Source organism: Neofelis nebulosa, chromosome 2, assembly GCF_028018385.1.
Source record: "Neofelis nebulosa isolate mNeoNeb1 chromosome 2, mNeoNeb1.pri, whole genome shotgun sequence".
NCBI lineage: Eukaryota > Metazoa > Chordata > Mammalia > Carnivora > Felidae > Neofelis > Neofelis nebulosa.
This window is the reverse complement of record NC_080783.1, coordinates 74,045,565-74,060,824: the sequence shown is the minus strand read 5'-3', so window position 1 is coordinate 74,060,824 and position 15,260 is coordinate 74,045,565. Positions and strand designations below refer to the sequence as shown.

At 37.7% G+C, this 15,260-nt stretch overlaps 1 protein-coding gene across 5 annotated transcripts in view; it reads right to left on the bottom strand.

The window, feature by feature from the left end:
• The window catches only part of CCDC148 (coiled-coil domain containing 148), a 253,107-nt gene that overhangs the window by 145,764 nt on the left and 92,083 nt on the right, over positions 1-15,260 (bottom strand). For all 5 annotated transcript variants that reach the window (XM_058715202.1, XM_058715203.1, XM_058715206.1 and 2 more), the window contains one exon: positions 1,201-1,339. In XM_058715202.1, the coding sequence (XP_058571185.1) occupies positions 1,201-1,339 (139 nt within the window). The remainder of the gene's footprint in view (positions 1-1,200; positions 1,340-15,260) is intronic.

The window sequence follows — 15,260 nt, the reverse complement described above, 5'->3', positions numbered from 1 at the left end:
AAACTGGAGTGAATTATTTATTGTATAACATGTTTTTCATAAAACAGGTATCTGCTATAAAGGTGAGAATTAAAACAAATAGTTGTTGGGTGGGGGGTGGGGGGTAGGAAAGGATAAGAAAGGATGGCCATACTAGCTGTGGCCTTTGCTCTGGTTTCTTCATCTGTAAAATAGGAATACAAATAGTACTTTTTCACCTAATATTATGTGTCTTACAGCAGTTTAGATGACTGATATAAGGTAAATTTGGTACACATGTTGGTCTTATTACTTGCTTAATTTAAAACAACTACAAAAATGCAAAGTATTTGATAATATCTTATAGCATGGCCCATTTAGAAGTTAAGACTTTCACATGTGTGTTTACATACATGTTTTAAGGTGAGTTATTGTGAAGTTAATTGGTGACATGGTAACTTCTGTTTTCTTGTCTTTGTGGCCTTATTAACTAGAGAATGAAACAATAGTCTCCCAGGCCCTTCTCAGGGAAATTTCAGTCATGACTCTGAGTTCTAACTTGGGGCATGTGTTTCAGACCTGACTAGAGAGATCAAGCAGAATTGTCGAGGTGGAGATTATATACAGAAAAAAGGCTGAGATGCGCAGGCTTTGCGGACAGATGAGCAAGCACCCCATTTTCGGGCAAGACCCAGAGATTGCAGAACCTCTGAGGGTGGGCCAGTGACTGCACAGACCCCTAGAGGTCAAACACTAGCAAAGCAACCCAGGGAGCCACAATAAAGATCTCTGGGGCAAGTAAGCATGGGAGAATATATGTGGCCTGAGGGGTTCTCCACCTTCTTATGTATGATATAACTTGAAAAATGAGAGAATTTCAGGGCATTTGGGTGCCTCAGTCAGTTAAGTTTCAGCTCAGGTCATGATCTCATGGTTCATGGGTTTGAGCCCCATGTCAGGCTCTGAGATGGAGCGAGATGGAGCGTACTTTGGATTCTGTGTCTTCCTTTCTCTCTGCCCCTCCCCCTACTTGGGTGCTCTCTTTCTCTCCCTCTTTCTCTCTCAAAAATAAATAAACATAAAAAAAAGAAAAATGAGAGATTTTCAACCTATAACCCTATTATTTTCTAGAGTATAGGAAAAAATAATTTTTAGACCACCATTGTAGAAATACAAATTTTGCTTAGTTATTATGGACCACTGAAACAATTTAACTTGCTGTTATTAGGGTCCAGCACTCACCAAATCATGCCTAGATTTGTGAGGAAAATATCTTTGTAACATGTTGAGATACAGAGTCCTTCTACCACAGAGATCTGTCGGATACTGATCCAGAACAGCCTGGTAAATCCAGTGGTCTTCTTCACTTAAGTGGAAATTTCTGGAAGCAAGAAAAATGTCACAACATATTGTTAAGCAATCATAGAGTTTGAGGGAATTCACACTGCTCAAGCTATTAGCAAATGGTACTGATTATAGAAAACAAAGTCTGGGGTGGTTTTTTTTTTTTAATACATTAGCCAAATTAAATGTGTGCTATAGAAAATGTTCTAAATTCTAATAACACAGTGAGTTCTTCAATCCTTTATGGGTCTTGCCATGAGTTCCAGGCATAATTTCAAGAAGTTGACAAGTGACATAATATTTTAGAAGTATTTATTCTATCTTGCCAAAACAATATTTTAAAAACCATGACCAATGGATGAAATAAACAAATATTGGAAAATAAATTATTAAGACATACCGACTAAAAAGGAATTTTTATTCCTGGAGGAAAACACAAATGTAGATGATTAAATGAACAATTGTACAAAGGAAATTAAGGCCTGAGGAAAGCACTTAGGATTTGACTTTAAAACAAGTCTAAAATGATCATCTATTCTCTCAAATTCTCACTTTGTGGGATTAAGACTAGATATTGTTAGTGAGCAGATTACCAATGGTATTAAATTTCAGACCACTGAAGAAATCATTTGTAAATAGGAGCTCTTCAAGGTCTTATCCAATAACATGTCTACCTGCTCCAAAATGCCTTTTGTATTTCAGAATACTCGTAGGCACTGGCCTGGTTTGTGTTCTATAGAAAGAATTAGCAAAGCCCTATGCAGAGTGAAAAGGTTGCAATATCAGCTTGATTTCTAATCTGAATTAATGTCTCTTTATTATTCTGGGTTCATTTGCATATCGTTATTCCTGTTTAATAAATTGGAATAATCAAATACAGATGCAATCAGAGTGAATATTATTAGCAACAAGTATTTATTTGATCCAAGATGGAGACTTGCTATTGTTTATTTCTACTATATCAATGATCTTCTGCTTTAAAGTTAATTGTGCAATTCACAGAATTTACATAATATATCTTCTATGCCCTTGAAAAATATTTGACAATTGAAAATAGAATAAAGATCTCTTTGAATTAGTGATACAAATGGGATTCCACTGTCCTCATACAAGGTTACCTAGTTTCTGTAAAGCATTTCAGTATTTCTGTAAGTAGCAAGAAAGAAAAAATTCTTTTTCAAAGATACTCTTCACTAAGCTCTATAATGGGAAGAAAAGAGGGTTGGAGGTGTTCTACCAGGAAGAAGCATACTCTACAGTTCTTCTGTATGATGTAATAATCTATTGCAGAGAAAGAATTTAAGATGAACTCATTCATTGAACACACTGAATGCATTGGTTCTGTCTGAATCAGTTATGAATGTGCAGACAGTAGAAGGCTTCTGCAAACAAAACATCTAGGGGTATTAAGCCTTCAGAAAGGCCTGCCCAAGTGTACTTGGCATTTGAAACACCCTCAAGTCTTCATGGACAATGCCTCAGGTCCTCTCTCCAGGAACTCATTTTCATTTGTGATAACAAAAATGCATTTTAATAGCAGAGTCAGCCACATAAATTTTTTAATAACATTTTTAATGTTTATTTTTTCTATTAGAGAGAGAGAAAGAGAGAGAGAGAGACAGTGTATGAGCAGGGGAGGGGCAGAGAGACAGACACAGAATCTGAAGCAGGCTCTAGGCTCTGAGCTGTGAGCTGTCAGCACAGAGCCTGACACGGGCTCAAACTCACGAGTCGTGAGATCATGAAGTGAGCTGAAGTCAGACGCTTCACCAACTGAACCACCCAGGCACCCGTCCACATAAGTTTTCTTTTCTTTTCAATGTTTTTATTTATTTTTGAAGGAGAGAGAGAGAGAGACAGAGCATGAGTGGGGGAGGCACAGAGAGAGAGGGAGACACAGAACTCGAAGCAGGCTCCAGGCTCCAAGCTGTCAGCACAGAGCCCAACCCGGGGCTTGAACCCACAGACCATGAGATCATGACCTGAGCTGAAGCCGGACACTCAAACGACTGAGCCACCCGGGCGCCCATAAATTTCCTATTACTACACCACAAAAAACAAAAAAGAATAGGCCTGAAGTCCATGTCTTCATTTATGAATTTCAACTGTTTCTCTAATCAAAGGGACTTGAACATGACTACCCACCTTTATTTGATTACAAATATAGGTGTGTGTGGTGGGGTGTGTGCTGAGGAAGGGAAAATAATAGAACTGAGGTCCAGTAAATTCTCTGTTCTTTTAAGTTGTCATTCATCTATATAGCAGATGGTGTTGTTGCCTTGTTGATCTCCCATATTAACCAGAATTCCCATCACCAAGATGCTGATAATTCACAGATGCACCTCCCTTTTCTGGAGAATTTGCCCTGGACCAAATGGGAAGTGCCTCACCGAGGAGGCTTCTCTCCCACCAGTTCTCGAGGGCCAGTTGCAACCAATGTTCGGCTGATACAGGGGTACCAAAGTCCAGCCTACTTGCCTCACGATAGAACCAATTCCATGATACCATTCGTGCTCGAGAGTTTCACTGTGGCAGCAAACTGCAGCCCATTTCTACTGAGATCACCTCCATGCATAGATATTTCCCCCTCCTCTTTCCTTCTTCCCTTACCATCCTTCTCCTGAGAGTACTGCCCAACAAATCACTTGTTCTTACAATTCCTGTCTCGGCTTTCCTTCTACAGAACCTGACCTACGATAATCTCGAAGCAATCTTACCCATAATTTTCAAAAGCAGTTTTAGTCCTTTGGTAAATGGAGAAGTACTTCTAAGCTAATTGCTTTGATGATCTCTCATACTGAATGGTGGCGCAAGATTGCGGCTATACTCTAAGAGAAAGTGCAAATAGCAAACATTTACAAAAATGCTTTTCAAATAAAAGCACACATTAACGGGTGTACATTGCCATAAATGAATGTAGCAGCAGGAGAATTTGTGGTACTGAGTGCATTTTTATATATTGTGTGAAAGTATTAATTAGGTGCCATTTTAGTGACAACATTAAAACCACTTAAACATATGAAATGATAATATAACAGTAAAACTATTTCAAACCACGTATGTCACAAATGATCCATTTTTGCTCTTCTTATTGATTTTAGAACCCTCACATCTCAACAGCTTTTTCCAATTACCATAATTACGCAAATTGTAAGTCATTTTTCTAATATACATAGAATAAAAACTAAAAACAGGCTTTAAAATGATATATAAATACTCACAATATTACTATTTTAGAGTATTTATAGTCATTTCCAGAGCCACAGGCTTACATTTTGAGGCAAATATTCACATCAGCAATAGTAATGGCACAGTCATACATCTCCATTAGGATGCAGTTGGTGAGGGAGAAAGCTCCCACCATAATATATACACTGAGTCTTCTGGATAGTAAAAATCTAGGAGGAATATTCAAACGTAAGAGCCTCTTCACAATAACAAAGTAGCTGTTCCCTTCTTAGCCTCTAAAATAAAATAAAATTTAATAAATCTGCATTTCTAACTTCCAATCCGAACATTTACCTTTACTAATCAAACATCTTTCCATTGTGCAGAAAAAATCTATGTAAGATAGCTAAGCCATATAAAATAACTAGGGTTAGCTTTTACCTTCGGAAGTTCTTGTTTAATTTAGTTGCTCTGCTGGTGATTATAATGACAGAAGTAGCTAAACCACACACCTATTGAAAAATATTCTGATCGCTTACCTATTTTCTCAATTTGGAAAGTGACTCCATAATTTTAAAGAAAAGTTTAATGAAGGCTTATAAGTCATCCTAAATTTTTGCAATTTTTAAATTATCTTTAGACAAAATATCTTTGGCAGGTTTGTGTAATTTCTATTCTTTTTGTCCATCCAAAATTTCTAATTTCAAAGGTTTCATAACTTTCATCTTTATAACAGCACACCAAGATTTTACAGTTTCCAGGTGTATTGGGCACTTCCAACACTTGAGGAAATTCCAGACTTCAGAAGCGTGAGATAGCTACCACTCAATCCCCACCCACTGTTCCTGCCCCATAATGAAGTCCCATGATATAATTTCATCATGATATCCCAGGATGTGAAACAAAATAGGTAATTCAGGAAAGAAGAGCCATGGCTGTGAGAATCCAGCCACACCAAGGCTGACTATCTCCCTAATTCTACCTGTCTGAATCATTCCAGAAATCCTAAACTGACTCACAATTAACTTAGCTACCAATTTTCTTCTTAGTCATGTTTAAGCCTCTTCCTTAAGGTTCTGGCTCCATGACATCAAAACACATTTGTGGTGGGGAAGAGGTAGAGAGGCAGCCAATGGTGGCAAGCAAGGTACATAAGGGTAAAAGGTACTTTAACACCAGGAGTAAGTCTATGAAAATAAACATTGTGCTTACAAACTGGCTCAAAGTTGTTTTATAATTTTCTCATAGTGAAGGCAGCTTTCCAGCAAAATGGTAGTATCTCCTGAGGCTACCTGATGCATCAGACAGCTGGCTCAAGATTGGCAACTGGCCACAGTGAATCTGGCCCAAAGAAAAACTCTTAACTCTTCTAGTGTTAACGGTGGCAGGAGACACCTAGGGATCCTCCACTAAGAAGTAGGATTGCAGTGAAACACTGGAGGATTAATGTGGATAAAATATAGTTCTGACATAATCTGCTTGTTTGCCTGTATTGGGTCTGACCCTCTAGAAAATACAGCTTGACTTTACTTTTTAATGTTATCTTTCCATATCAGACTCAAACACTGAATCTAATCAGCCTGGTTCTTGAAACTGTCTCCCTACCCAACTACTACCCCACCCTACCCTCATTGTCCAAATATAAATCTATCTTTGATTTTCAGCCTGGTTGCAGGGGGCTCCCTAGCTTTAGACTTGTTTCTGACCAAGAGAATCTCCTCCTTGGATTTTGTTTTGGTAAGTACATTGTCTTTTCAGGAGAGCCATTCCCACTCAGCAGTTCTCACCTCCAGGGTCCCCAGGGTCTGCCTTCTTAGGTGGGAGGTGACAGCCAGAATAAGGTGGGCTCTCAAAAGTATGGCCGGAATCCACTAAATTAAAGAATCAATAACAAAATGGCCCATAAGGTAAAGCCAGAACTCGCATCACCATCCAAAGGCACACTTCCTTCTTCTGAGAGGTGACAGGAAAGTGAAAATATGGCAGGTTTGAAAATTGATGGCACCCGAATTTCTTATAGAAGGTTTTAAGGGTATGAATCTGGCCAGAAGAGGAGGAGGTTAAGTGATTTATTTGGAAGCTACACTTCCTATTGACATGGCAAGTATGCTATTTTTACTTAGATTTTTTTTTTGGAGTAATTGTCATAGAAAACTCAATTTTTTACTTGGAATGTGTATTTTTTTATAAGTGGAGTATCTGGGATGATGGCATGCCTCCTAAACCATCCTTTTTCCCTACATCTATCTACACTAGTTTTAAGACACAATATTATTCCTAGTGGAAATTTTGAAAGAATATGATCAAGATAAAATAGCCTGTTAAAAGTAAAACATAATGGCTCAACCACTCCATATGCTACATTTTTAATAATTATATTCCTCATAAGAAGTGTAAGGAAAAGGTAACTGTGGCAGACATTGCTCCTACTCCTGCTCCTGCCCACCAGAATCCTAATTTTATTCAAGATCTACCTTCCCCATAGGGTCCCCACTCTAGGGAAGGTGAGCACCATCCCCAGCCCTGGGAGTAAATCTTGATTTATTTTAAGACATTTACAAACATCCATTCGTATGGTCAGTATTTGATCTAGGCAGGGACAAACGACCCATTCTGGCCAATGAAATGTGAGGAGAAGTCTTACAAGTCAAAGGTTTTCTAGCTTACAGGGAAGAAGAAAAGGTCCTTTTCTGTTTCTGTGTGTTGTAGTGGGCAGTGCTTCAGGAAGTCAGGGTAATAGAATGCAGAAAACCAGGCTTCTCTGTTCTTGGGCTTCTCTACCTCTGTACTTTGTGGAAAATAAGGAATCACCTTATTGTTTAAGTGACTTTGGCTTGGGTTGGAATTCTTTTGCTTACAGCCCTAGATATCCTATTTGATAGCTAACTGAGGGGAATAAAAATGACTTTTTAAAATGTGGCATCCTGTGCTGGAGAGAATGTGGAGAAATGGGAACCCTCTTGCACTGTTGGTGGGAATGCAAACTGGTGCAGCCACTCTGGAAAACAGTGTGGAGGTTCCTCAAAAAATTAAAAATAGACCTACCCTATGACCCAGCAGTAGCACTTCTAGGAATTTACCCAAGGGATCCAGGAGTGCTAATGCATAGGGGCACTTGTACCCCAATGTTCATAGCAGCACTTTCAACAGTAGCCAAATTATGTAAAGAGCCTAAATGTACATCGACTGATGAATAGATAAAGAAATTGTGGCTTATATACACAATGGAATACTACGTGGCAATGAGAAAGAATGAAATATGGCCTTTTGTAGCAACATGGATGGAACTGGAGAGTGTTATGCTAAGTGAAATAAGTCATACAGAGAAAGATACCATATGTTTTCACTCTTAGGTGGATCCTGAGAACCTTAACAGAAGACCATGGGGAAGGGGAAGGGAAAAAAAAATTGAGAGGGAGGGATCCAAACCATAAGAGACTCTTAAAAACTGAGAATAAACTGAGGGTTGATGGGGGGTGGGAGGGAGGGGAAAGTGGGTGATGGGCACTGAGGAGGGTACCTGTTGGGATGAGCACTGGGTGTTGTATGGAAACCAATGTGACAATAAATCTCATAATAAAATTAAAATAAAATAAAATAAAATAAAATAAAATAAAATAAAATAAAATAAAATGTGGCATCCTAATATTGCTTTGGAAGGAAAGTACTATGAAGGATGAAGAGATGCAGATCCAATGTATCCAGAGACCACCATCTACACTAACATTCCTCAGATGATTGGCAACAGACAGGTGTTCAACATCAAGGGCCATTTTAAAGACAAAAACCCAAAACTAACAAAAACAGCTCAAACTCGAACAGAATCAGTAAAGACAAGATAATCTATAAACACATTATAAGCTCTATTTTTTTATTTATTTTTATTTTTTTAGCTTTTTATTTTTTTAATGTTTATTTATTTATTTTTTCAGTATATGAAATTTATTGTCAAATTGGTTTCCATACAACACCCAGTGCTCATCCCAAAAGGTGCCCTCCTCAATACCCATCACCCACCCCCCCTCCCTCCTACCCCCCATCAGCCCTCAGTTTGTTCTCAGTTTTTAACAGTCTCTTATGCTTTGGCTCTCTCCCACTCTAACCTCTTTTTTTTTTCCTTCCCCTCCCCCATGGGTTTCTGTTACGTTTCTCAGGATCCACATAAGAATGAAAACATATGGTAAGCTCTATTTTTTAACCCTATTGAGCCAGAATTTGTCTCCATGTTACCATGTTATTCTTCATTTTGGGGAAGCAAGAAGATTTTTAAGTGCAATACAGTTGAAGTGAATAAAGTTACTTATATAGGCATTATGACTCCATTTTCCAGGTTCAAAAACAAGAATAATAAAACTGGCCTATTTCTTTGAGATAGCATGAGGAAAAATTTAATTAACCATAAGGACTTTTGAAATCTATCTATCTATCATCTATCATCTATTTAAAGTAGCATGAGATAGCATGAGGAAAAATTTAATTAACCATAAGGACTTTTGAAATCTATCTATCTATCATCTATCATCTATTTAAAGTAGGCTCCACCTGCAAAGTGGTGCTTGAATTCACAACCCTAAGATCAAGAGTCACATGCTCTACCAACTGAGCCAACCAGATGTCCCAGGCTTTTGAAATTTTAAATGCCACATAAAAATGCTATCATATCACCTCAAACCAACTACCAGTACTCATGAAGAAAGTATGAGTGGATTAGAAGTCTGATGGTTCTCTTTCTCAGTTCATTATTTTTTAGACATTAACAATATTTAACTTTATGTTCTTATATAGGCACTAATATGGCAAGTAGACATAAACCTATGAAGGTGGTGATTATAATTCCTTTTTTTTCTTCCCCTTCCCCTCAGGCCACACTCATGATGATAATTTATTACATTACTGGTTCTCCATAGTCTCAGTTCTAATGATATGGTTTCCTCAAAAGGATTATATATATCCACAGTTGGACCTCAAGTTATAAGGAGTAGGAAAGCCTTGTTATATGCAATTGATTTGATATATAATATAGCATTATAATTCTTCTCTTGTCAAAGTTTGACAAGTCTGTCCATAGAAGTTTTAATCTTATCTTTGTTTTTAGTTACATGTATTTTATTATTTTAATAATAAATTCTATCTGTTTTATCCACATTAAAAAATAACATATGTCAATTGTCCTGGACACAAATCTGTCAAGCTGCTATGTTTCCATTTTCTCCAATCTGATTTACTCAAGATTAATATGATTTCACATCAAGCAAAGAACAGAAGCCTCTCATAAATGGCTCTTACTCCTTCATCCCTTAAAACACAGATTCTTCAGTTTCCAAAACTATTAAAAATGTAGCCTTATACACCACTACACTGTGTAGTTTCTAGTTGAAACAATTATACCAAGAAGGTAGGTGTGGGCTGCAATGATACTAACTATAAAGACTGTTGACCTAGAAATTTATAACCACTATTCTCAGACATAGTTTCACAGATACATTTATTTTTTTTTTTTTTAATTTTTTTTTCAACGTTTTTTATTTATTTTTGGGACAGAGAGAGAGACAGAGCATGAACAGGGGAGGGGCAGAGAGAGAGGGAGACACAGAATCGGAAACAGGCTCCAGGCTCCGAGCCATCAGCCCAGAGCCTGATGCGGGGCTCGAACTCACGGACCGCGAGATCGTGACCTGGCTGAAGTCGGACGCTTAACCGACTGCGCCACCCAGGCGCCCCTCACAGATACATTTAAATAAACATAACATCCAAGTAAATGTACAGACTCTGTTATTAATTAAGCAAGGCAAACTCCAAGACTAGTTTTTAGGGTATCTTACAAAAATTGCATCCATTTGTTCCCTTGATAAAATGCATTCCACTATAGCCAAAAGAATTTAAAATATACTTTCTTCCCACGACAAACCCAAAGTAGGTTGAACAATCACCACATATGGCTTTTGATTTAAGAATCATAAAGTAATTGGGGCGCCTGGGTGGCTCAGTCGGTTGGGCGTCGGACTTCGGCTCAGGTCATGATCTCGTGGTTTGTGACTTCCAGCCCTGCATCGGGCTCTGTGCTGACAGCTCAGAGCCTGGAGTCTGCTTCGGTTTCTGGGTCTCCCTCTCTCTCTGCCCCTCCCCTGTTCACACTCTGTCTCTCCCTATCTCTTTCAAAATAAACATTAAAAAAATTATAAAAAAATTAATCATAAAGTATTTTCAATGATGTGTTTATTTTAAGAGAAAGATATTAAATATACATGACAAAAATAAAACGATAGTCTACAACTATTACCTCCCTGTAACAAATATAAATTCCAAGCCAGGTTGGACAATCCATGTTGGAATATGCCAAGAGAAAATGAGAGTTGCAGTGACCCAGGATGTTGCTCAAGTGGGTCATGTAACCTATGTGACTAAGTAACACACCAGAGAGAGACAGACAGCATGAGCGGGGGAGGAGCAGAGAGAAGGGGAGACACAAAATCTGAGACAGGCTCCAGGCTCTGAGCTGTCAGCACAGAACCGGTCGTGGGGCTCGAATGCACAGTGAGATCATGACCTGAGCCACAGTCGGACGCTTAACCAACTGAGTCACCCAGGCACCCCAATAGTAACTTTCAAGTAACAAGTAAATTGAAATAATTTAGTTGAGAAAATATGAAACTATGGGCCTTGGCAATATACACATAGAGGGACAGAATTGTTATAATCATTGTTGATTTTAAACAGTACTCAGATTCTGATCTCATAAAATAATAGAATAATTACAGATCAATAATTAAAATTTAATATATCTATCAAACAATAACGTAGAAATTACTTGTTATCACTCTATAGCTTTTGCTGCACATTGGCTTCACATCTGACATAGCTAAATGGAGCATCAGACAATTATATCTCATCTATATGATTAATTCATCCAAATGTTAGGAAATTAAAGCCACAATCTCATCTGAGTCTAAAACAAGCAATTAAACTTGTCTTCACGTTACTAATGAAATACAGACTAAATAGAATCTAAATAGCTTCACACGTATTGAATAAAGAAATAAGTTCAATTGCAGTCAGATTTTTAAAAACTATGTTTTAGTAAAAGACAATATCCTTTAAAGGACACTGTCTAAGACAGTAGCCATGAGCCACATGTGGCTATTCAGGACTTAACATGTGGCTAGTCCCAACTAAGATGTGCTACAAGTATAATATTTCAAAGACTTTGAAATATTAAATTTTATTTTATATAAAATGAAACCAGATTTCAAAGACTTTCTATGAAAAACAGAATGTAATATATCTGATTAATAATTTTAATATATTGATTGTATCTTGAAACTATAATGTTTTGGAACTACTGCGTTAAATGAAATATATTATTAAAATAAATTTCATTCTTTAAAAAAGATTTTAATATGGCCACTTAAAAATGTTAAATTATAGGGTGTTAGATGGCTCAGTCAGTCAAGCATCCAATTTTGGTTCAGGTCATAATCTCGTGGATTGTGAGCTCTGGCCCCGCATCGGGCTCTGTGCTGACAGCTCCGAGCCTGAAGCCTACTTTGGATTCTGTGTCCCCTCTCTCTCTATCCCTCCCCTGCGCTCTCTCTCGCTCTCTCTCAAAAAAAATTTTTTTTTAAGTTTTAATGTTAAATTATATATGTGGTCCACATCTCGCATCATACTTCTATTGCACAGTACTTACTTATCTAGCAGTGAACACAATTTACCAATGTGATTGATAAATGTAAATGCTCAAAGTGGTGTGGTGTGAGGGAAAAGCGTTCAAGACAGATGAGCAGAAGAAACTCATTCTGCTCAGCTATCTGCTAGCTCAGAAACTTTGGAGAAATTGTTCACTTTCTACTCAGCTGTAGTTTTTCCATCTGTAAAATAGTTGTCTAAATGGCCTATGTTGAGGATTAAAATGGCATGTACTTGTCATGTCATGTAACGGGTGCTCATTACATATCAATTCACTCTTTAACTTGGATTTTTAAAAATCTGTGTTTTTGCTTTACAAACAGGAAAAAACATGTATGTCGAATTTATTTATGATTTTACTACCTGGGGATAACTACTGTTATTGTTTATTTGGATAAGCTTCCAGTCTTTTTTCTGTAGCTACATAGATGTAGAAGTAACACTTTCAGAGGGAAAAGAAAAAAAAATATGTAAGAGAATCCATTTCATACAAACTATTTTGTGGCCTAACCCTTAATTAAGTTGCATAGCAACATATTGCAATTATTTGTGTCATTAAAAATTTTTTAATATAATTATTAATGACTGTGGTATCCCATTACATGGATGGATCATAAATGATGAAGCTAATCTTCTGTTGGCTATTTAGTCATTTCAAAGATTTTGCTATCATTAAAGAATGGGGGGAAATGTTGAATATCCTTGAAACCACCTATTTATTTCACTTCTATGATTATTCCCTCTAAGATTATTTCTAAACAACAATAATTCACATTTATAAATTTTTGATGATTTATTGCCAGATTGCCTTCCAAAAGAGTTTATATACCATCCATGTATAAAAATGCCCATTTCTTCCATATTTTCAACCTTGGATAATTTTTTTAATGCTTTACCATTTTGTAGGTAAAAATCTTTTTTTAAAGTTTTATTTATTTAATTTGAGAGAGAGAGAAAAAGAGAGCATGAGCAAGGGAGACAGAGAGAGAAAGAGAAACTCAAGCAGGCTCCACACTATCAGCACAGAGCCTGATGCAGGACTTGAACCCACGAACTGTGAGATCATGACCTGAGCCAAAACCAAAAGTTGGATACTTAAACAACAACGCCACCCGTGTGCCCCAAAATCTGAGTATTTTTTAAAAATTTTATTGCTTTGATGAGCAGGGAGGTCTTCGTAAACTTCTTTGTCATGTATATTTGGAACCACCCCCAGAGTTCCATGGACTGCCACTATGACATCTATTCACCTCTTCAGCACCTGCACCATGTGCTCTGCATCCCCACCAGTTACTGTAGTAGATGAGCCATCAGTGTTTCTTCCCCTACTTGTGTACCAAATCCCATTACTGGATTTTTCTCATCAGCATCAAATATAGTAATATTTTCCCCATTTTAAGCAAAACAAAAGACCAAGCAACAACATAAAAGTCTGGCCCTACTTTCTTGCTCTCCTTTACAAAAGAAATTCTCAGAAGAGTTGTAAGTACTTCAACTTTCAAGACAACATTCAAGGTTGTCTTCAATCCTCTCCTCCCAGTCACTTAAATCCAACCCAATTAGGCATTTGTTCCCAATGACTCAACAGTTGTTTGTTCTCTAGAGCCAAGGGTCAATTATCAGTCGTATATTATTTGACTTAGCAGCATTTACTCAGTGATGATCCTTCCTCAGCTCACACTGTTGACCACTCCCTCTCTACTTGCCTTCCTGGACAGCATAGTTCCTTGGTTTTCTTCATATCTCACAGATCTTTTCTCAACACCCAGTGTTGGTTACCCCTCTTCTTACTGACTCTGTAATGTCAGCAGATTCTAGGGATCTCTCCTTTGTCTCTTCACTCACTATTTCGGTGATCACACCCAATTTCATGGTGGTGACTCACAAACATGAATCTCCAGCTCAGATCTCTCTCCTGAACCCCAAAGTCATGTAACTGACTGCATTCACAAATCTATACTTAGACATCTGATAGCATCTCAAACTCAAAATGTCCAAACCTGAACACCTGATCTTCCACACAGCCTAACCCTACAACGTTTACAGTCTGCCCCATCTCAGTTGATGGGAACTCCATCTTTTCAGTTGCTCAACCTAAAAACTTTGGACTATTCTTTTGTTGTTCTTTCTCACGTGCCTAATGAACTCTATCAGCAGATGCTGTTGGCTCTAAACCCTTAAAATGTGTCCAAAGGCTGGCTATTTCATGCCACCTCCACTTCCTGATCCAGACCACCATTATCTCCCACCTGGTTACTTTAATAATCTCCTAAGTGTTCAATCTTTTCTTGCCTCTCCCTGCTTCCATCTTAAACACTGCAACTCCCAAAGTGGTCCTGCTAAAACGTAAGTTAGGTCTTGTTACTCCAAAATCCTCTCACACTTCTGCTCCCAGTAGCTTTCCATGCCACTCATAGTAAAATCAAGTCACTGTAGCTCAGGGAAATGAGGTTACTGACTGGTACGCACTCCCAACCAGAGCCTACCTGTGGACCTGGGGACACAGTCATTCCAACCCAAACCAGTGAGCTGCTAAAAAAATAGAAAGAATTAAAATAAATGTTGGGATTAACGATGGCATCCACTTTCTTTAGCCCAATGAAAATTTTATAGTTTAAAAATGTCCCCCAGATATTTCAACCTTATGTCACAGCACTATGCATCTATTTAAAATAAGCACCCATCACTTGTGCTGGTATGGACATAAATGCACACAATCTATATGAATTCTCACAAGGCCTAATAACTAGACCCAAAGGAGAAAATGGCCTTATCAAAATCTTGGCAGATACTGGCAAAGTAGAGGTCCAGTTAATACTATAGCTAAACATATAATTCATTGTACTCATTAGAATAGTATATTTACATGCCTTACTGCCCACCAACCACAGATTGCTGATGCCAACCACCTCTGTATTTATTCAAAATAGCCCAGTTACTCTCCCAGTTTTTTCTTCAAAAAAACGCCTCCTGAAAATGCATTTAGTGTTATTGATGCTTCATCATTTATTGCCAGCATATTTGTAAAATAGTCTCTTCAGTTGACTCTTGCATATAGTCTTTATTTGGTCAGGATATGTGTGTGTGTGTTTGTTGCTTCCCCT